This window comes from Hyalella azteca, unplaced genomic scaffold, assembly GCF_000764305.2.
Source record: "Hyalella azteca isolate HAZT.00-mixed unplaced genomic scaffold, Hazt_2.0.2 contig2748, whole genome shotgun sequence".
Lineage (NCBI taxonomy): Eukaryota > Metazoa > Arthropoda > Malacostraca > Amphipoda > Hyalellidae > Hyalella > Hyalella azteca.
Genome location: NW_025933011.1, coordinates 122,754 through 146,323, shown reverse-complemented (window position 1 = coordinate 146,323; position 23,570 = coordinate 122,754). Strand labels below are relative to the sequence as shown.

Sequence of the window (23,570 nt, the reverse complement as noted above, 5' to 3'; positions counted from 1 at the left end):
GAAGTGATGGCCTGTCCATCAGGTCAGTCTACATCGAAGTGATGGCCTGTCCATCAGGTCAGTCTACACCGGAGTGATGGCCTGTCCATCAGGTCAGTCTAAATAGTCACTGTCCGTCTGTCCGTCCGTCTGTCTGTCCGTCCGTCTGTCTGTCCGTCCGTCTGTCTGTCAGTCCGTGACTTCATGTTTTCATCGACGAGAAAATACGCTTTCTAATATTAGACTTTGTCCGTCTGTCTGTCCGTCCGTCCGTCCGTCTGTTTGTCTGTTTGTCCGTCTGTCATTGGGATCGAAGCGCTCGCTGCCAGCCGCAGATAGTTTGTAGCGCATATTGCATGGTTGCCAAAGGCACTCCTATGGAGTTTCTTTCTGTTAATTATTACTTGCTTTTTCGGATCTCCTGTAATTGATTTAACATGTACATATGAGCAGAGTGATACTAGCAATGGTAATAAGTTATAATGGTTATTTTTTATTCCTGCAATTGATCCAGTTCATGACCATTTCTTATGAATTAAGTCCATAGGAAGTCCATTGCTTATTTTTTGGTTTGGATAACCAGTAGGCGTTTAAGAAAGGTTGGAGCGCTACTATTCTTTTGACTTACCATACCAGGCGTAGCCGCGTACCGCACGGTAGCGGCGACCAGCTGCAGCATGCAGCCCGCCCGCAGTTGTGGAGTAGAATTTGTGGGGGAAGGTGTAGTGACCTTGACGCTCCAATTATGACAGCGCTCCAATTTCCCAAAAGCTCATGTTCTTTTATTTATACTATGGAATGCCACCATGTCTTCAACTCCACAGTGCACGCTATCAGTTCCGTCTCCTACGATGCGGATGTGAGCAGCTACTTTATATAATGCAGTAGCTACTCTAAAAATAATAGAACCGATGTTTTTTAAGAAACAAAGGTACACATTTTAATCATACAATAATAAATACGAAAATAAATACGAAAACTTCAAATTAGTTGAACATACTTGTGATGTATTATTACAGTATTTTTTACAGCATATAGCATGAGTAACCATTTATGGGTTGAAAAATAAGGATTACATATTAATATAGGCAAAAAGTATCACAATGCATTTGGTTATGTTGAAAACGCAACACAATAGAATGTTGCCTTCAACAAGTGCTCATTATCGTCTCGGACAAATTTACGTCCGGACTCGCGCCCGGCGTCTCATTACCTGGGGGAGAGATCTGCAGAGCCAAACGTTTTGAAAGCCCTGAACCCTGAGATATAATTACAGTTTCTGTGCTTCTGGAATCAATGATTTTCAGCGCGTTATTAGTTCATATTAAAACTTGATTTTTCTTATTTACTCGGCATACAGTCGAACTTATTTGCAGTTAATTTTCATTATTCAATTACATCGTTTTAATAAACCAAATAACTGATAAGATTTCAAAAATGTTTTCTAATGATATTGTGTTTTCTAATAGCATAAAATAGCACTTTATTAGCATAATTTCCTCATAAATATTCAATCAGAACATTAATTTAAACACTTTTTTCCAGAAAATTGGCACATATATACATGTTGTTCTCATCATTATTTCATTGATATGTTTCGAAAACTTCATTTATAAATGGTACAATATTACTTAAACAGCTATGCTGTCATACTGGATCATGCCATTCCTGATGCTTGCAAATTTCGATGTGCATGAATATTTTATTCTCTAACAGATTACGTAAATGTATCACTTTAAGTCAACAACCAATGCAATTGATTTCGCACACGCTTGAAAATAATTTTATCGTACCAATGAAAAATGGCATGCTAGTGGCAGGGTGGCTCTGTGGGTACGTTTCAGAGTACCATGATTCGAGCAGTGAGTTGTGGGTTCGATCCCAGTTACCTGCAACAGATCTGGTCAAATAGGCGAGGTGACCAAACGTATCAAAATTATTTCACAATCAGAAATATGTTATAATATCACAATCGAAAATATTATTCACAAATAACCATCGATTTCAATGCAAAACTCCCATCTTCACTGCTTTGTTTACATATGGGTAGCGGTGACGTCACACACAAGAACACGTGGTAGCTACTACGTAGCTACATCGATTGTGACAAAAAAATGCACTATTTTGCTGCCCTACAAACAAATAAATGTAAATAATTAGTAATGGAAAAGTTTTTCTGGAAGATTTTGAGAGACTGTGCCTAAGCAGAATACGATATTAATAAATTATTAGTGAAGATACTAACAATAAAGTAGTTCATTTGATGGCCGCTGCTAGCGCTGGCATCTGAATACGGGCATGCCACCTTTGTTTAGTATTCGAACAATTCAATATCTCACTGCAACACAAGTCAATACATTTTAAAAATTAGTAATGGAAAATATGTTGCTGGAACACTTTGAGACCGGACCTAAACAGAATACGATATTATTATATTATTAGTGAAGACTGAAGATACTAACAATAACGTACCTAGTTCATTTGTTTGCCGCTGCTAGCGCTGGCATCTGTAATATGTGAAGCTTCTATGGGTAATTTTACTTCTATGGGTACAACTTCTATGATCAATTTGAATCATAAACATTTATGATTTACCTAATGCAAGAAATTAGCAATCAATAATTCAAGGTTATTTTGTAAGTTTTGTAACAAGGGAAGACTACATTAAATACGTACCGTAAAATGGGGTAACTTAGACCACTTTTTTTATAAATGATGCCATTTTTTTACTAGCTAAATTAAACTTGAATTGAAACATGCAAAATACAGGTCTATACTCTAGCTTCACTCACCATAAATTGCTGGCTCCTGCCTCTCATAGTCCTTATGTAATTTCAAAAAAAGTGGTGGTCTTTGTTACCCCAGCTCTTGGGGTAACTTAGACCGGGTGGTAAAATCAATTATATTTTTTGGTAAAATAACTCCAAATAATTCCAGGTTTTGGTGCATTGTAGTAGAACTCTTCTAGTTACATATGCAAATGACAAACTTGAGGAAGGTGTCATAGTTTGCAAATAGGGGGCGCCTCCCCATAATGAGGGAAATGTGACTACCTAATGGCAACCCTGATATTGGGTTGCCATTAGGTAGTCACTATCAATATTAATCAACTACCTATCAATAATCAATATTAATATAATATAAGTCAATATTACCCTATATTGGTAATAATCAATATTACCAATATAGGGTAATATTGACTGGCTTGGAAATTAAGTTAAAATTACCATATATAAGACTCTGTAGAGTCTGAAACATAAAGAAAAAACATAAATAGGCTGTAAAACATAAAATATGTTATATATGGTAATTTTATATTAACTTCCAAGCCAGTCTATGTTACTCCGTCAGGGCTGACATTAGGTGGTCTAAGTTACCCCATTTGGGGGCGGCGCCCCCCATTTGCAAACTATGACACTTTCCTAAAATTTGTCATTTGCATATGTAACTAGAAAGAGTTCTACTACAATGCATCAAAACCTGGAGTTATTTAACCAAAAAATAAAAAAATTGGAGGGGGTACTCTGACAGGCTTTAAATAATAGCTTTTTTTCATGGGTCACATTTTTATTTTTTTAACCTATTAGATATGCAAACTTTTCAAATCTTTCTACTGTGTTATGTAGCCTCAGTATTAGGCCTTTAATGCCCATTGACAAAATTTTTCTATGTCAAATAGTTTTTGAGTTGTGGGGGTTTTTGTTAAAAAAGCGAAAAGTGGTCTGAGTTACCCCGCCGGTCTAAGTTACCCCATTTTACGGTATTGGCAACTTGTGCTAAAAAAATGCACTGAAACTGCAAACAGCTGTGACAGAAGGTGCCAGAAAGCGCCATCGATTCATTTGTCATTTTTTATTTCAAATCGCTTTCAGTTCTTTGGACTAGGAGCGTAAATTTCAGTGTAAAACCTATTAAAAGTTTAAGTTTCTACGTGGATTTTGATGCTGTTAACATTTAAATACTTGAAAGTATCTCTGATGCAAGAAATACTGGCTAAATACATTTTAATTTAGAAATTAACATCAATCAAAATTACTGTTGTTCCGGGCTATGTTGGTTCTTGCGACCGATTTTTGCATCCAGTCGCTTATAATGAAAATAAAATTGTTTAAGCAAGTATTTCTTGCATTAGAGATTCTTCAAAGTTTGTTAATGTTAACAGCACTATAATCGATGCAGAAACGTACATTTTTTATATAGATATTAAAAATGTAGGCTCTTTGACTCGTATACTATGGCCCTATGGGTCTAGGATTTCAAATGGATGCATGTGTTCAAATTCAAATAAGGCCCACCCATGGCCAGTGTCAGCTCAGCTGATGAACCGCCCCTTTCTTTAGAAGCAAGAAAGCTTTTGCCGGGTAAGGTTGTGTTACATGATCGGTCCTCGGTCCGTAAAGAAGTGTTGATCGGTTCAAAATGACATAAGACCAGGTTCTTTTGAATAACCTATAGAATTGCACCATGTTCACAACCGCTTGTTAATTCCTAAAAATGTCAAGCCATATTACTTCTAAAAAAATTCTGTCTCCAAGCTTATATGCTGTATGTGAATTTTGACTAGTAATGCTGATGAATCCAGATTACTTTATTTTTGTGTAAAAGTGAAAAGTATCATTGAAACTCCTAATCAGTTACCGTCAACCGGGGCTACTTGGGACGGGCGGGGTAATTTGAGACAGTTCTCCAACGTGACGTAAAACTGTTTTGGTAGCAAAACTAATTGGAATATTGCAAAACTAAATATTGTGGCATAAACGTCAACATTTTTCCTATCTATGTAGTATAAAGGAAGTTCAAAAATACTACATTTACTAGCCTTGAAAAATTCCTGAAAAAAATGGTGAAAAACGATATTTTGAAAAGTTACTTCTGCTAAGGTCTGTAGTAAAAAAATATTTGCCGTATTAAGACATTTTGCTTAGAAATTACATTTTACCTCGTACATTTTTTACCCTGATTACATTTACCTCGTTCAGCGATAAAATATCGCTTATAAAAAATTAGTGCATCATCGGTCATCACAAAATTGTGCATAGAACGTCATATATAGAATTGTGCACCAGGTATCATAGAATGAAAAGTCATTGACCAAAACTATGATTTATTTCTCCAAAACATATGATGGTTGTCACTAAAACATTCCTTTCTGTTTCAGGTATGTTTTTCACAATCAGTTTTTCACAATCAATTTTGATAAATTCACTTAACCCAATTAGAATGGAGTGAAATTACAAGTCATCCTGTAAGCTTACAGATACAGAAAAAATGCTATAAGGCTGCTGATATGAAGCTTGCAGTGGACAAGGTTGTTGTAAATGCTCAATGGCATGTTCATGGATACGGTACTATTGCATCAATAATACAGTAATATCACATCAATAATACGGTAATTAATGTATATGATAATATCATATCAATAAAGGAAAAACAAGTAAAAATCACAGAAAATGTCATTTATTCTACCTCTACATTATCTACAATGAAAGAGGAGGACTTCAGAGTACTATTAGTAATGGATGAGTACACTCTGCATGCTTCAAATGTTTTAAAATGACGTTTTATTCCAAGTGTCCCGAGTAGCCCCGTTCAATGGGTCTACTCGGGACACTCTTTTTTTTTTTTTTGCTTCTGGCACCTTACGAATAGCATATGGAATTTTTTTTGATAAGCCATGTGATAGCCCTTGCAAAGAGCTTTGAAATGAGCCTAAACTTGTTCAAGAAATGTTTCATGGTAAGAAGTTATGAATGAAAAACTTTCTAAATCGTCCCGAGTATCCCAGTTGACGGTACCATAAAATTGGGTAACTTTGACCACTTTTTTTTCAAAATTATGCCATTTTTTACTAGATAAGTTAAACTTGAATTGAAACATGCAAAATACAGGTCTATACTCTAGCTTTACTCACCATAAAGTGCTGGCTCCTGCCTCTCATAGTTTTGATGTAATTTCAAAAAAAGTGATGGTCTTTGTTACCCCAGCTCTTGGGGTTTCTTTGACCAGGTGGTAAAATCAATTTTATTTTTTGGTAAAATAACTCCAAATAACTCCAGGTTGTGGTGCATTGTAGTAGAACTCTTCTAGTTACATATGCAAAAGACAAATTTTAGGAAAGTGTCATAGTTTGCAAATGGGGGGGTGCTGCCCCCCAATGGGCAAAATGTGACCACATAATGGCAGCTGTGATGGGGTAACATTGACCAGTTTGGAAATTGAGTTAAAATTACCATATATAAGTCTCTGTAGAATCTGAAACATAAATAAAAAAGAAACATTAATATGTGTATCAAATATAAAATATGGTATATAGGTACCTATGGTAATTTTAACTTAATTTCCAAGCCGGTCAATTTTACCCCGTCACGGCTGCCATTAGGTGGTCAAAGTTCCTCCATTGGGGGGCGGCACCCCCATTTGCAAACTATGACACTTTCCTAAAATTTGTCTTTTGCATATGTAACTAGAAAAGTTCTACTACAATGCATCGAAACCTGGAGTTATTTTACCAATAAATAAAAAAATTGTGGAGGGGGTACTCCAACAGGCTTTGAATAATAGCTCTTTTTCATGGGTCACATTATTAATTTTTTAACCTATTAGATATGCACACTTTTTAAATCTTTCTATTGTGTTACGTAGCCTCAGTATTAGGCCTTTGATGGCTATTGACAAAATTTGTCTATGTCAAATCATTTTTGAGTTTTTGGGGTTTTTGTTAATAAAACAAAAAGTGGTCAAAGTTACCCCCCGGTCAAAGTAACCATTTTACGGTATAGGCCCATATGAAATTATGTGGCCCACTGGCAATTTTTAGGAATAATTAATTTCTTCTTTTAGTGTACCGTATTTGAAATAAATATTTATTATATGTCTGAATGAAATTTTTGAAGCCAAATACTTAGCTAATATACTTATTTGTTATATTCACAAATATCAACTAAACTTTACAACAATTATAACAATAATAAACAAAATAATACAATTATAACAATACAAGTGACATAACAAATACCTATTTCAAAACATGAATGTGAATCACAAATGAATTTCATTATTCTATTAATCAAGTGTCGTTTCACATCTACAGTCTGATTGGGGGATCCGACTACAAATTGATATACCGACACTATGCCACACTGTACTTTGTTTTCTGTGTGGACTCGTCTGAGAGTGAATTAGGCATCTTGGACCTTATTCAGGTTAGTCATGAGTGAGCTCTGCCAAACCTTCAATTTATAAATTATGCACCATTAGAATTACCAACAATTTATATTTTAGTGCCTACAGACTGACACTCTTATCTGATTTTTGCGAAAAGTCATGAGAAATCAGTTTCATCTGATAACTGTGAGCTTACGTTAGTAAATTTGTTTGGATATGGTGGACTACTCTTTGCTAATTGGTTGAAATATTGAAATTATTTGATGTCTATTTCTCAATGACTGCCATCCACGGATAAATTTGGGTGGTGTGGTGAATTAAATTTATTTTTTCATTGAACTTTTGCAAAATTTTATGATAAGAGTTAAAGTTTTTTCCAATAAAGGAAAATAGGTAACTAATTTCAACTCCTTTTTAGCGCATTTTCTCATTTATGGAAAAAATTCACTATTGTGCTCCTCATGTCCATCCGTCTGTCTGTGTGTCAACGACTTCACGTTTTTGTCAACGAGAAAATGAGCTCTCTATCACTCACTGCAGTGAGTACTACCTGAGTTATATTTTTTATATATGTGTGTAGGTACTTCTAAAAACCTCCGCTATCTACCGTAGGTATGCAGTGACTCCTGTTATTTTCAAACTTTGTGCCCACTAACCAGTTGTGTTCTTCATTCCTAACTCATTTACTTAATATTTTTTAATAACATGTACAAAATTTAAATTTTTATTTATCAAATCAATAGCATCTGTCAAATTAGCCTAAGAAAATTATGTTTCATTTGACTAAAAGAGAGGTAGAAAGCAAATGATTGGCTGTATGCTTATCTTGCAGGTGTTTGTGGAGAGCTTGGACAAGTGTTTTGAGAATGTCTGTGAGCTGGACTTGATATTCCACGTGGACAAAGTTCACTTCATCCTCAACGAGCTGGTGATGGGAGGCATGGTTGTTGAGACCAACATGACGGAGATCATCACCAGAATAGAGGACCAAAATAAGCTCGAGAAGCAGGAAGTATGACCATGAAATAAATATTATTTATCTCAGCTTAATTATTTTATTTATACTCATAAGACTGTAATTTGAGAAATTCATTGCCAGAGTAGAGGTAAAGAAAAAACGCAATAAGCAGGAAGTAGGAATAAAAAATTATATGACTGATCTTGACTCATAATTGCAGGTCATTGACAGCCACGTGAGGCCAGTAGAAGAAACTTGCTAAAACGCGATTGGGAATTATTGAATTTTGTAATTGCTGTATATTCATTGTGAAAAAGAAATAAAAACTTGATTGTTATTTGAAGTGCAATGCTTTCCAGAATTAGATGCGAATTACGTGCCATGAACTTGCAACCCATGCTTTTACAAAATTTCAATGATGATTGTAATTTGTGGACTCAGTGCTAGCCAATAGATGCATCCCTTCCAACTGTCACAAGGTTTATTATTATTATAATTCCTATCACTATTCTGGGCACTAGATGACGAGCCTCAAACAATTTCTTTTAAATTGCCTCCTACATAACATTGAGTGAGGCACCCATGATAAATTATTGATGAATATTTTCACAGTTCTTTGTTGTTCATAGTCGTCAGCGATGATAAGCCTGTGCTTGTACTGGCTTATGCAAGTCTCTGTCTTATATTTCAGCTGATTTAAAATCATATGTACAACAAACTATAGGTGCTTGTGAACCTTGTCACAAAAATTCAACCGTCAATAAAGAAAAACATTTAATACATTACATACAAAATAAATATTCATATTCCATTGGTGTCTCTCTTCTGAAAATCTTTTGGCGCATGCTACGAATATGATGACATGACACTCACGTTGCAGGCCGGACTGGCAGCCGCCCCTGCCCGCGCTGTGTCTGCCGTCAAGAACATGAACCTCCCGCAGCAAATCAAGGACATCAAACTTCCGGACCTGCCCACAGCCATCAACAACCTGAAATTCTGAGAGAAAAACACCTCAGTTACTCCTCGTATTATTTCGGTGTCTTGATTGAGTACTGATAATTACTTAGTAAAATTAATTGGAAGCCGTCGTGTTGGCTATATTGATGTCTAGCCTACTGTCTCATTTTAATAGGTACCGTATCTTTATAGAAAATGTTTTTCTGTTTGCAATTGAAATAAATTTGGCCAACAAGTTTACTGCCATTGTAATAATGTTGAGAATATATTAGAATTTATTTGGCTAATGACGTAACTATACGGTAGGTATATCTAGATCTGATGCAGAGTGAAGCAACTTGTCACGTGGATTCTGCACCGTGTTGAGATAACAGTGCTAATTATGTATTCATTGAACATTCCAATATTGCTATAGCCTGGTAATGTTAAACTCAAGCATTAAAACAAGCGAATAGACATCACCTATGAATTAAGTAAGTTCCTATCCAAACAAAACTTGTAGGAGAACTTGTCTGCTAATTCTGTTAAAATGAATTTCTGCTTCAGAAAATACTGATATCACAGGCGTGGCATGTTCTCTGTTCGAACTGAAGAATCGCAGCAGTTCTCTAAAAATCATAATTTTATTCTGCAGCATTTTCTTCCATCTTAGTTAACAATTCATATTCTTTATCCTAACGATTCTAAATGACGTGCTGCTGCTGGCACTCAAACAGTTTCGTATTTGCTTGATCTGGTTTCTTCTCAGCGACCAAATGCCGTCATACTTGCCTGTGACGTCACGTACTTGCCTGTCTGTCATGCTACTGCCTGTGTGACATGTTAGTGATGATTAATTACGACTATATAAATTCATGCAGGTATGTGTAAGTTTAGTTGATCTAATCCCAACATTATGTCAGGAATTCTGATGCCAAGTTTCTATTTATTATATTCTTATTTTTCAACATCGTCCATTCTAATGATATGAAAGACCGGGTACTTATCACGTCACGCTGATATTTGTGATGGATATTTAAAGATAAATCTTCTTTCTGGTAGATTCCCAGTTTTGTTTGATATTTTTATTTAACCTGTTATGTTAGATAGAAACTTCTTAGTCAATTAAACAACTTCATTGATTAGAATGGGTTAAGTTTTCGTTTTATATGGAAGTTATTTAATAATGCTGTATAAATCAAGTGTACGGTACTGAACGTTCGAGGGCATCAACGATTACCTTTCTCTCCTACCCAAACTTCGACGAATGAAGCAATATCAGTTCTGCCTTTAGAAAAAGTTTCCTTAAATATACAAGCACAGATGGCCTCTGTTGCTCGGAATTCAAGTGGGATTTTGCATTCGTCGTGCCAGTGTTTACCTTTTCATGTAGGTAAGGGGTCAATTTTTCATCTTTATACTATCATTTTGTATCACCTCTTTTATGAGCATTTGTCTTTCTTTCAATTGCTGTTCACCTGTCCTTATACGTAATTTATTTGATAATTATTTCGATTATTATTATTATTTTAAACATTTCGCTTTGTTTGCCTTTTGACTTCCGTTGCGCGGACGTTTCATAGCATAGCCAACACATAATTATGATGTCTTCGTAAAGACATCATAATTAATGAAATCTTAAGGGTTAGTAAAGTGAAGACTCGTAAGAATAGGCCGGCTGGAAAGTTATAGTTATAAATGCATATGAACAAATGTTAACATTAACAAATGTTAATGTAATATAATGAAACAATAATGCCAAGTCTCGTGAACTTGAAATTGGACAAAGTGCATACCGGAAGAAGTCGCATCTCACAAGGCAAGGTAAAAAAAGAAAATAATGAGTAGAAACCTCAAGGAACTACAACTGCAAAATATATGAGATGTGCCGCTTTACGTTCGTACCAAACTCTTGCGTGTGGATTTAACGTTCTTAACCACACCCAGGACTTGTGGTCCACGAACTGATAGATATTGGCTGCCGGCAAAATGTCCTCAGTTTACAATTTCTTGTTCCCTTGAATCGTAACTGCAAGAAGTTTTATTGGAAATCGCATCATTGCTATGCATACATTACTAAATAACTTGATATTGTTTTCCATAAAGTCATGTGTTAGTTTTTTAAATTTCCTTTTACTTTTTCTCATCTAGATTTTGAACTACTACTTTAGACTTTGAGAAATGGGAAATTAAATTGTCCTCGATGGTGACCAATATAGTAATCGGTCTTTATTGGCCGCCTCAGCAGGTACAGTCAGTTGAATCTTACTCGCAGCAGTTCAGTTTAGTTCTCTCCGCGCCATAAGGCGCACAAGGCTTGGACGTCACTCCTCCACTGGGTCCGGTTTGCAGCTGCCTGCCGTGCTATGTTCCACGAGTTCCAGCCTGCTCTGTTTCTCTCCTCTTCCACAATTCGCCTCCAAGTTGTTTTTGGGCGTCCTCTCTTCCTCCTTCCTTCAGGTGCCCACCCGAGGGCCACAGCACAGTCGCTTGCTCTGTCCTTCCTCAACACATGTCCCACCCAGTTCCACCTCCGTCTCCTCACCACATCACTGATTTTCTCCACTTCTGTCATATCAAGAACCGACTTGTTTGAGATATGTTGCTGCCATCGGATCTTGCAAATCTTCCGTAAGCATTTGGTCTGAAAGATATCTAGTTTTCTCTCTTCTCTCTTGGTTAGTTTCCAGGTCTCGCATCCGTATAACGAAACTGAAAGAACCAAGCTCTTGAACAGGGAGGTTTTGGTCTTTCTGCTGATGTTTCTGGCTTGCCAGATGTTTGTTAGTCGTTTGAATTGCGCGCTTGCCATTGCCACTCGCCTCCTCACATCTGCTGTGCTCCCACCATCCTTAGTGACGTTTGCACCCAGATATGTGAAGCTTACCACTTCCTCCACCTCGCTCTCTCCAGCCTTCAGCCTGTTGTTGCTCCTGCTGTTGACGTTCAATATCATGCATTTCTTGGCATTCAGTTTTAGCCCCACTTTTGCTGCATTACTCTCTAACCTGGTTGTTTTTTGCTGCAGGTGATTCATTGTTGGAGACAGAAGGGCAAAATCATCTGCAAAGTCAAGGTCCTCCAGCATGGTCGTTAAATTCCATCGGAGTCCAGTTCTTTCACCTTCCACAGTCCTCCACATTACCCTGTAACCCAGTCGATCACAAGAAGGAACACAAATCCTGACATGCAACACCCCTGTTTCACTCATGTCCTCACTGGAAACCACTCTGTTGTCTCGTCCTCATCAATCACGGAGCACTGAAAGTCCTCATAGAGAGTCCTGACTAGCCGGATCAGGTATTCCATATTGGCGCATAATGGCTCAAAGGCTGTCTCGGTGTATCGAATAAAATGCCTTCTCAAAATCAACGAAGTGGACGTACAATGTAGCGTTCCATTCGTTGGCTTGCTGTAGGATATTTTTGAGAATGAATATCTGGTCGACAGTTCCTCTTCCCCTCCTGAAGCCTGCTTGTTCTTTCCTAAGCAATGTATCCACTCCACCTTGTATCTTGTTGATGAAGATCATGCTGAGCACCTTGCTGGCCAGAGGCAACAAAGTAACTCCCCTCCAGTTACCTCAGTCCTGAAGGTTCCCTCGTTTTGGGATTTTGCAAATGAGTCCTTTGGTCCACTGTTCCTGTACTGTCTTTTGGTCCCAAATCAAGTCAAATATCCGCTTCAACACTTAAGCTGGTCCGTTCGATATCTGCTTTAAGCATTTCGGCTGAAATTTGGTCTGCCATGGACACCTCCATTTCCGAGGGTCTTCAGTGCGGCCCTCATTTCCTCCACATCTGGTGCCTCAATTGAGATATCAAGCTGCTGTCCTTCCTCTCCCTCCTCCTGTGGTGGTCCCTCTGGTGCTTCTCTGTTGAGAACTTCCTGGAAATGTTCCTTCCATCTCGCCATTCTGGCCTCTTTGCTCGTCAGCAGCTCCCCGTTCACACTCGCAGCAGTAAACTTGCTAAATTGATGCATATGGAACCATGTCTGCACTCCACTGGAGGGCAATGCAACAGAAGGACCGCAACCCAGAACAAGTTACTCCATGAATACCTACTACCACAATGCTGAAACGCAAGTCCGCGTCGAACGCAACTACGCCATTTAGTAGAAAGTGCCGGGGTTCTTTAAATTACGCCTGCAATTGTTCTGAGAGAGAGAACCTCACAAAAGATAGGACTTGTTTATGAGAGCCTCACAAGAGCTTGGGGTTGCTGTATGGGTACCTCAAAAGAGCTCGTGGAAACCGACTACTGTTGCTGGCGGCAGGGCTAGGCAAGGTTTCTTGTATTCCCGTCACCTCGGAAGCGATTACCATTCTTTGATTACAGATGTCACCTGGAGTTCGAAATTAAACGTCTCGGTTGTTGTTCTTTGCTTCAATAATCAGGCACTCGGGAGAATTGTCTTGGGAGGCGGGGAAGGTACGACCGCAAGAGAAGGGAGGTGGAAAAATGCTGGCATGGAGGCTACAGCTCGGAGAGAACCGTCCCACAGTGAGGTAACGGGGTGTGTGGGAATGGGTGGAGAGAAGAAGAGGTGATGCGTGAACTGGAGAGGATCCCCCATATTCGGAGCAAGCCGCGCTTTGCAAGCGCCTCAAGCTGAATATGTTGAGACGTGGAGTTTTTGCATTAGCCCGATCTTTGCCGTGCAAACTGTGGGGACGATACAGCATAGCTTCTTTAGGGTCGACTGCAGGTGTCATGCCGGTCAAAAATCTGTTCGCGCATTCTTAGCAGTGTGGAAAATTATCTTACGAAAGGCCGCTTTGCTTTTCCGTTGCAGCCAGCAGGCAGGCTGCCGTCTACAGTACAGGGGTCACGAAATGACCAAACCGCAATTACAAGGTTGATCCCTTTCGTTTTTCCCCAGTGTGGCGGAGATGAGTGGGAAAGAATTATAGTAGTGTAGCGGGAGCAATGAGCAACATTAATATCTCTTGGGTTCTGCTCGCGGGCCCTCCCATATGTATGCTAAAAATTTCCAATATCAATAAGGAACAGAATGTAAATTTGATTTCATGATAAACACTGACGACAATTCATGTTGCTATGACTAAATTCATAATACGAGCGCATCATTACGTCAAGCAAGAGATGACTTCCCAAGAGCTGTCTATTCGCAGAAGATTGACATTTAAACTGCATACATTCCATAATTTGTGCTCAAGTTATCCTTCATAACCACCAAATGACCATCATAGTTGAAGCCCCTCTGCAGACTATGTAACTTGAGCCCCTCTGCAGCTTCTTTCCAAGAAGGATTTATTTTATTTATTTTTTTCATTTCATTCCTGCTTGGCGATATGCGGCTGCTTAAAATCAAACGCATAGTGCGGTTAATACCTTCAGTATGTGTAGGGTGTTTGCGTTTTTACAGGCAAGCGTCTTAGCGTGAAGAGGAAAAAGGTAAACTGAGTATCTCATTTCACTCCTAGGCTTCGCGGGAGGTGAGTTGGTTGCGGCTGTTGCCAACTAAGGCGGCGGGGTGAATTCTGGATTAGTGAGTTTCAGGGTAGAAAAGTGAGACTAAAGATTTATCCAGGGCCATGACCAGTCATTTGAAACCAGGGCACTGAGGGCAGGCGAAGACTCTTGCTAGGAATACCGTCAAGTCTCGAGGGAGAGACAAATATGGTGAGGTCACCAGTGCAGTATTATAATAGGGAGGAACTAGGCAGTTCAAGTGGTTGAAGAGGGCTAGGTAGATGACGGACTCCGGTATGTATGATTCTGAAACAGATTGGGCGCGAGATTAGTGACAGGATGCTAGTCTGCCTCCGAGGCAGGAATGCAGCCATCGGACCACGCTGTGATGTAGAGTAGAAAACACCTCGGTCGACTGTGATCGCCCGATTTACGGGCTTATTTTTCCAGCTTGTACTAACTGAAGTAATTCGGCTCCAATCTCTTAAAATAAGCTTAATCCTTCACTTTTATTCGTTTCAAGGGACTCAGTAACCCTAATAGTTTATGTCAAAAGCCTAACGTCGAAATAATTACTTCACACAGCCTCGCGCCTGGGAAATATCTGAAGATTGCATCTGAATAAATTTAACATTAATTAGTTCGACGAGCATGTAGGAATTAATTAATCCTAATGAGTATATACCTGATTTATGAATATGTCAATCTCGCATTCATAACTCGGAATGGCCGAGTGGTTAAGATCAACAATAACGGAGCAGCATGTTAGGGTTCGAGACCCGCACCAACTTGTGAAATTTCTGGTGGAAATCGGCGAGGTGGTCGGGTGGTTAAATATCGGCGACAGGTCAAAATGGCCTTATAGAACTGGCAGCATTTAAACCCCTATAACTCTCGTCGTCATACGCATTACCCTGTGACGAACTAATCTTGAATAATAGCTAATTAATCGCGTCACCTCAAAGTTCGGATGGTCTAATTGTCACGTCCACCAATGACCGGAAATTAAATGCAACTTCCCTATTGGTTTTATCAGCAAGAGCTTGGACGGAGCGGATAGTTACTCAAACAAATTTTCTTAAATTTATTTATTAAAGACAAACTTGATAAATTGAAACTAAACAAATCTAACAGGTGCGGCATATGAGTTATACGAATTAACAAATTAAATGCGGAGGAAGTTAAAGTGCGATGACAGCAAAATGCGAGGAGAGAGCTTACGCATGGAGATCTGAGAAAACGCACGATCCTACAACAGAAAACAGATAGTAAATATCTACGCATGACAAGTAGTTATATACACAAAAATCACGATATTCCATCAAGTATTCCAAGTTAAATTTCACCACCATAGCACGCAACTCACCCTGGCGTTTGAGTCAAAATCCTATAAGAGAGGAACCAGGACCCAAGTCGGGATCGGCATATAGTATCTGACGGCTATAATCAATTCAACACCGACGTCAGAGTCGGTCCTACTTAAACTTCGTAGTCTGACATACAGTAGTGGGAAATTTGCAGCAACACTTCATTACATACCCCTAGCGTAATTTTCTTACTTGCGAAAACGCATTTATTTTAATTTTATGCCGTTGCAGGCAGAAGTGTGGTTATTATATTTATTTAATTTCATTTATGCCATTGCTGGGCAGGGTGGCCCAGTGGTTTAACTGTGGTTAGAGTTCAGAGTGCCAAGATTGGAGCAGAGATCGAGGCTCGGGTTCGATCCCAGCTCTGTGCGCCAGTTTCTGGTCAGAATCGGAGAGGAGGCCGGGCGGTTAAGCAAAGAAAATTTGAAGCAGTGAGTTGCGAGTTTAAGTCCGCAACAAGCTGTGGCTGTTCTGTAATGTTAGGAATCGGCGACAGGCCTACGGCCTAATAAACTTTGAAACCGCTACATTATATATATACGTCTACACTCAACAGATTACGCAGCTGAAGTGGACACCGGCTATAAACAAACATAGGTGCTCGTCATGGAAGTAGTCATTACCGGCATCAGTTATGTGAGCGCTAGGGTTGTGAGCTGCAGCGCCCGGATGGAGTCGCTCTCACGGAAACTTTCTTCTGGATTCAGGACGCGGATTTTTTTTTTTTTTTTTTTTTTTTTTTTTGCGGCACAGCAATTGCTATAGCGCGGAAGAAGGATTGATTGTTATTTTCATTTCTTTCGATAGTATTTTATCAAGATTTAAATCGCTGTTACTTACATTGCGTTGGCTACGCTTGAGTAGCTCAATATTATTTACTAATTTTAAAACTATAATTATGCACTAGTTTGATATTTGCATTGCTCGTGAAAATATTGGTAATAAACAACTAATAAATTAATCATATTTTTGTATCAAATTTATTATTTCTATTTGCTTTAGCTTGATTGTGATCATGAACAATATTATCAAACGAAACTAAAATATTTAAATCTCCAAATTATAAAGGCTAACTGTGAACTGAGGCTTCCATAGCATATAATGATTAATTGGTATATATACTCGTGTTTCACATACCACTTAATTACGAGCATAAATTCATGCAAGGCGCAATTAGTTGGCTGTTGAGATTTCAATTAGTCCCTCGTCATTTTCGAACGACTTGTATTTATAATGAATACAGCAAATTGGTTTTGATTTATTTACGTCTGAGTCCTCCTGAATGAAGAACGAAATGGAGATATAAATCAACGCTAAGGCCTGTGGGGGGATGAAAGTTCCAGGTATATAGTGATGTGTCTTTATTTAATTATGCGGTGACATTAATACTGGCGTTCGAGTAATAAACTCAATTTATGAAATAAAAAAACGAGGCTGTAGTTATATTCTTGCCTGTGGAATTACACAACTGCGGTTGCAATTGAAAATCGCTGTGGCAGTTATTGGTTTGCATATAATATGTAAAATTACTCATGGAGCTGGTGTTTCAGTAGATATTTAGGACTGGGGTGGTTAAGCTCTCCGTGATTTATGATCATATTTGGGACAATAATGACTAGTTGTATGGTTATTTATTTAAACTTATGTTCAGGTGACATCATATTAAATTTTGCGACATTTTTCGCCAAAAATCAATTCAATCATCGTGATGAATGAACATGAAATTATTTGGGTGGCTTAGGAGTATTTTAGGCAGGCTGAAGCTCCCTAAAATAGGCCTAATAACGCCACTGTCATAGAAGCTGCAGAAGAAAGTAAAAACTGTGGTATTGTATTGATGAAGATGTGGCAATGAGAAAAATACTGTAGCAATAATTGGGCTCCAGATATAGAAAAACAAATGCGGTTGGAGTGAATGAATTGCCGACAGAAGCCCGTATTTTACTGAACCGTAGTTGGGTAAAGCTGATAAGAATAGAAAATCAGCCTGTGCAGTCAAATTGTTGTTGTGAAAATCAATTTCAAGCAGAGCGCTGGGAAATCGCGGCTGTAGGTGCGTGCTGTTGGTGAATGTGAACTACAGTTGCGCTAATTGATTTGCAGGTGAACATAGAAAGTTGCTGAATCACAGATTGTAACAAATTATGTTACATGTACAAAAACAAAATATCAGATACAATAATCGACTTGATGTTTGAAGTTTAAATTGATGTTGCATTAATTAATGCAATGCATAGAATTGGTGAAATCTGTTTCAGGGATTGATTTGCAGTATAAAGTTAAAACAGCACCGGCATCGAGTTTTTGCAGGTGGAACTTCGTCAAACTACTGTTCCACAAATTAATTTAAATAGAGTGAAGCCGGAACGATGTTACTGTCATTAATTCTAAGACAGAGACTGAAAAATAGTGCATTAGAGATCGAGTGCAGCTAAAATGCAAAGTGATGCAACAGATATTGAATGCGAGCTGCAGGAAATTCAATCTAAGCAGAAGGTCAGCGTTGTGTTGTACAAATTATTGATTTCTAATCAAAAATAACAAGCTGCAGTCACAATCCCTGATTTCATGCTAAGATAATTAAGATTAGGTTATTTAAACATTTTAGTTCGAAAAAATTTCATTACTTCCATGAGTTAGTGTAAATGAGCGAAATCAGAGAATATGGAGAGAAATTGGTGGGAGCTTTTCATGAACATCTGGCGAGCAGCGATCCAAGCTATGCCTGCCATCCCTTATTGTCATACCTGCGAGACCAGCAGAAGATCTGGAAAGTTTACCTGCCACTACCGAGATAATTAAGTTTGTCACATCTATTTCTATATTCTCGAATAGAATATTCTATATTCAATTCCAGAATTTCCATGCATATATTCCATTTCATTTCTATTCGAGAATAATCCACATTATCTTAAATAAATTGAGTACGTTGAATATTTGTGTACGCGATGAAAAGAGTGAACCGACACGTACAAATTTCAATACAGGGGCTGAGAAAGTATAATTTTTTATTGTTCTCAAGGAAAATTGTGTGCTGAAGGCACAACATGAGTTGGCAACGAATTGAAACAGATGCCATCTGTACCCACCTGTTCCTTGGACCTAACATATAGCATCCGACCAATGATTTATTAAATGTGGTAATTAAAAGGCCGGTGAATGTTATTAGGTGCAACAAATATACATTATTAACGGTTAAAATGTATTATTAATCGATAATACTCAACGAGTGTACAGTCTTGGTTGTATAAGCTTTGTGAGGTTGGTTTTCACTTCGTCTTTTTTACAGCTACACTTCTTTTCCAAAGCATCCTATCAATGGCTAATTAATTGGTTAACATAGTTGATATTAGACGGCTAATAGGCGCGTTTAACTACGGCACTCGAAGAATTTATCACAGCAAATACAGTACACGAGGGCGAAAATATGCACGGTGCAACCTACGAAGGACAGTTTGCTTAGACTATAAATGTATATAGACATTCATTAGAGAATTAGGAGCATTTCCCATGCAACAATAAAAGTGCTTCTCCCAGATCGATTTCCGGAAATATTTTATTGTTACTGAGATACATTATGTAAATATAAACTATCACTCCCAAATATATTGAATGACTTCATTATAAACATTTTGATTTTGAAAAAAAATCATATGATATTATTTCGAGATATTCTTTCGAAATACCCAAAAACTATCAACTGCAATAATTCTTACTACCCTATTTTCCAAGATATTCTTTCGAAATTCCCAAAAATTATCAACTGCAGTAATTCTTACTACCCTATTTTCCAAGCTATTCTTACAAAATTCCCCAAAACTATCAACTGCAATAATTCTTACTACTCGTAAAAGCAAAGCTCATTATAATAGAATTGTCAGATTTCTCCTTCGCTTTGCTTGAGTGCCGACGCCCTCAACCGTCGTGGGGAATGCGTCCTCTTGTTTAGACACAACCGATACGCAGTCTCCTCCCGCAATCTCCCGCAATCTCCCGCAATCTCCCACAATCTCCCGCAATCTCCCGCAATCTCCACAATCTCTCACAATCTCCCGCAATATCCCGCAATCTCCCGCAATCTCCCACAATCTCCCGCAATCTCCCACAATCTCCCGCAATCTCCCGCAATCTCCCACAATCTCCTCCTCCCACAACCGACATGCAACCTCTTGTTTAGACACAACCGAAACGCAGTCTCCTTCCTGGACCGAATCCTTGAAGGGAAAATCATGGATTCAACTTGTTTGTATTAAACTAGATTACTAGAAGTCTTGCTATTTCTATTTGAGATTTCGGTGAATTAATGATAAGAGAAAATTGTATATATTTGAGATTTCGATAAATGAATGATAAGGTAAAATTGCTACTGAGACATCACCTACTGTCTCATATATGTATGGCGAAATTGAAATTTGAAAATTCTCATAATTGTGTACTATTTATTCTGTCAATTAGATTTCATTCTAAATTAATGTTTACAATTATTTGAAACACGTAAATTGTAAGTTTACTGAACAGCATTGCCGGCTACTGATCCAGGTATGGAAATGGCAATTTTTCAGTGTCTTGTTGCCTAGTTAACAATATATAAGACCATTCATTTCTTCGGATGCTGGAATAATGCATGCACAATATTGTTGATATATCTTGCGTTTTAGATCAGTATTACTGAACAATTTGATAGATTTTAGCATGCAGATGGCACTATTATTGAGAATTTAGAAAGTTTCTTAGCAACTGATTGCAAAAAATTTGGGCATCTTAAAAAACATGATTTGTGCAGGCAAAGTCGTTGAGAATCAGTTTATGGCTCCTTACATCTACAGTACGAATCTCTGAACGCAACAATTGATCTGAAAGTCTTATCGCTGTAGTTTTCTTTTTTTGGGTGAACGCAAAATAGTTAACATAGCGTGAAAATTACCATTTCGATAGTCACCGTGCCTGCAAATTTCCAAAAAAACTGAATTAGGACCTTTAAATAAGTTTAAGATGTATTGTAAATTTGTTCACTTGGACGGTTCGACTCCCAGCATCCTCAGACTCGTTCATCTATTTCAGATAAGTGCAATGGAATTGAACGTTCATGCTGCATAGATAGTCTCGATTTCATTCTGCCGGTCGTGGAAAAACTTGAATATTTCTACACAACAAAAAATCTTGGGAGGCCTGGTGAGAAGTTGAAGAACTGGATTCAGAATTGGACTCGCTGAGGCCACTTGGCCGTTCCGTTTTCTCTCACTATAGGCATAGGCTGATGCTATTCTGACCGCGCCTGTCAACGACACTATAGAGTTAACAATAATTTCTCCTCTTCAGGCATGTACCCTTTCAAATATTTCCCGCACCTTAGGTCTACCGAATATACATATGGAAACAATTAAATAGTTATTACTCTTTCAATCAATTGCGTAAGTAAATGCACACCTTGTGAAAAGATCAGAATTTGTCACTGGAAAACCAATATTTATTTATGAGTTGAATGAGGAAGGATCAATGTATTTGAAAAGAATGGAATATCAAATTCTATAAGATATTTACTAGTAATTCTCAAATACTGATATCGCTTCAATCGATTCATTGTAGATCTTCAATTGGCTTGAGTGGTATTCGAGCCTGCAGTTGGAGAGACGAAAAAGGGATAGTAAATTTATCGGTATTTTAACACAAACGAAATGAAATAAGCCCCCTGATTGCGAAGACCTTGAAATCATATGACATATTTAAAGCAATAAACGAGAACTCCGAACATAAGGGACAGGTTCAGCGCGGTAAAGAGGACTGCCAGGTGCACAGCCCGACATTCGATTCCACGCCTGGGCCGTCTCATTCGTCGGATTCTTTAGCTAGAAAGTAAAAGCATCGATAAAAAACCAGACATTTGCGCAAAAACTCGTACCAGGTGGCACTTTTGATCTTCTCAAAGAGAAATTAAAATTGTCTTTGGCCATCTATGACTCGTTCTCAGGTGTTTAGGATAGAGGCTCGCACAGTTCCGCTAGCCTAAGAGTACATCGACGAAGGAATTCAATTATTTGGAATGCGGATGAACATTTTTTTCAATGATCTCGCATATAATAAATTAAAATGTATTAGACGTGTATTTCGTTGTCCGATGGTAACTATGAATCAACTCTACTATTTGAAAGGCAAATTTAACTGTTGATAAATGAATTATGGATGTATAAATGAATTATGTACGCTACTGAGAATGAAATTTCGAATGCATTTAGGGCTGATGAGATATTATTCTGAAGATAAATTAAATTAGGGAAGCTCCAAATTTTGGAATAATAATAACTCGTGGAGTGACATCTGTAGCCCATAGTTTTCCTACTACTGTGTTCAGAAAGATCCAATAAATTGGAGGTTTTGTACGAGAGTCTTATCTATTGCACAAAATATTCGCACAGATAATAAAAAAAATTGAATCAACCGGAGAGGAATAATAAAAAAATAAGTTAATGAGTGAGTCATAAAGATGGCGTGGGTGAAAATTTTTTACCTTGCTCGTAAACAAGAAACCTAGTCGCTTCATTTGTTTGGTTAGAACCTCGTTCGTCAAAACCGTTATTTGAAAAGGAAAACAATGATAGATTTATTGTTTTTCAAGATGGAAGCAGAAACATTCGCTCTATATTAAGGTTGAATTAAAAAATATATTGATGCGATTTGTAGGCAATTGAACTGCAGTTTCAAATTTGATGATTGAGGCAACTGAACGAAATGAAACACTGGCAAAAGAGGTTAATTTTTTTTCATTTAACTTAAAGCAATCTAAAAGCATTGAAAAACAGTTCAATAACTGCTAAAAAAAAACAAAATTTACGTGATAAAATTTATGTTCGAACCTATTATAAATAGCTTGAATTTAATATTTTTAAATATCTTCGAAAAAATGATGGTTAAGTGTTTTTTAACAATTTCAACTCTTCACGTAGCATGTATATACACGCAAAGAAGAAACATGCCAGAAAGACGTTCACTTTCATTTAATGGGAAAGTTTTATTGACCACATTCATTAACACCACAGGATTTCCGCAGGCGTCGCAATAATCACGTTGATCGTTTGCAAAGATGCAGAAATTGAAGACAAACGAAATGATGCAAGACGAGGACGATTCCACTTCAGTAAGTTATTGTAGTCTTTATATGCCTTCACCGCTCGTCTGCTTCTGGTATATAATATGTAGCCGAGGAGTGAAAGACTTACGAAAAGAGACTTACTATATGAAAAGAGACTCATTCTGAAAGAGAGTGAGTCTCTTTTTAGCGCATTTTCTCATTTATGGAAAAAAGGTGCTATATTGTGCTCGCCATGTCCGTCTGTCTGTCTGTCCGTCCGTCCGTCCGTGATTTCACGTTTTCGTCGACGAGAAAAAGTCGCTCTCTGTCACTCACTGCAGTGAGTACTGAGTTATATTTGTTGAATATATTAATCCTTCACTATCCTCATTCAGTTCATAAATAAAAATGTACCACTTGCTGACCGGTTAATGACCGGACTTAATTTAGATGCAGACACAAATTGCTGCAACTGATTTACGACTGTTTACTGGCCAGACAGATTTCAATCGATAGCCGACCCCATATACCATTATTACGAAGATTGCATGCGAATTAAATGCTCTATATAAAATTAAATCCTGTCTAATAAAATGATAATATATAATAAAAAATCTTTATTCCAATATAACCAGTACGCTATTTCCCCCAATGTG

The 23,570-nt window shown here is 37.8% G+C and overlaps 1 protein-coding gene across 1 annotated transcript in view; it reads left to right on the top strand.

Annotated features, from left to right (window-relative positions):
• LOC108681279 (AP-3 complex subunit sigma-2) overlaps positions 1 to 10,578 on the top strand; it is a 12,168-nt gene extending 1,590 nt beyond the window's left edge. The window contains exons 3-5 of the mRNA XM_018170301.2: positions 7,070 to 7,181; positions 7,976 to 8,155; positions 8,982 to 10,578. Coding sequence (XP_018025790.1) covers positions 7,070 to 7,181; positions 7,976 to 8,155; positions 8,982 to 9,104 — 415 coding nt within the window. The 3' untranslated portion in view covers positions 9,105 to 10,578. The remainder of the gene's footprint in view (positions 1 to 7,069; positions 7,182 to 7,975; positions 8,156 to 8,981) is intronic.
• The last annotated feature ends 12,992 nt before the right edge of the window (positions 10,579 to 23,570 follow it).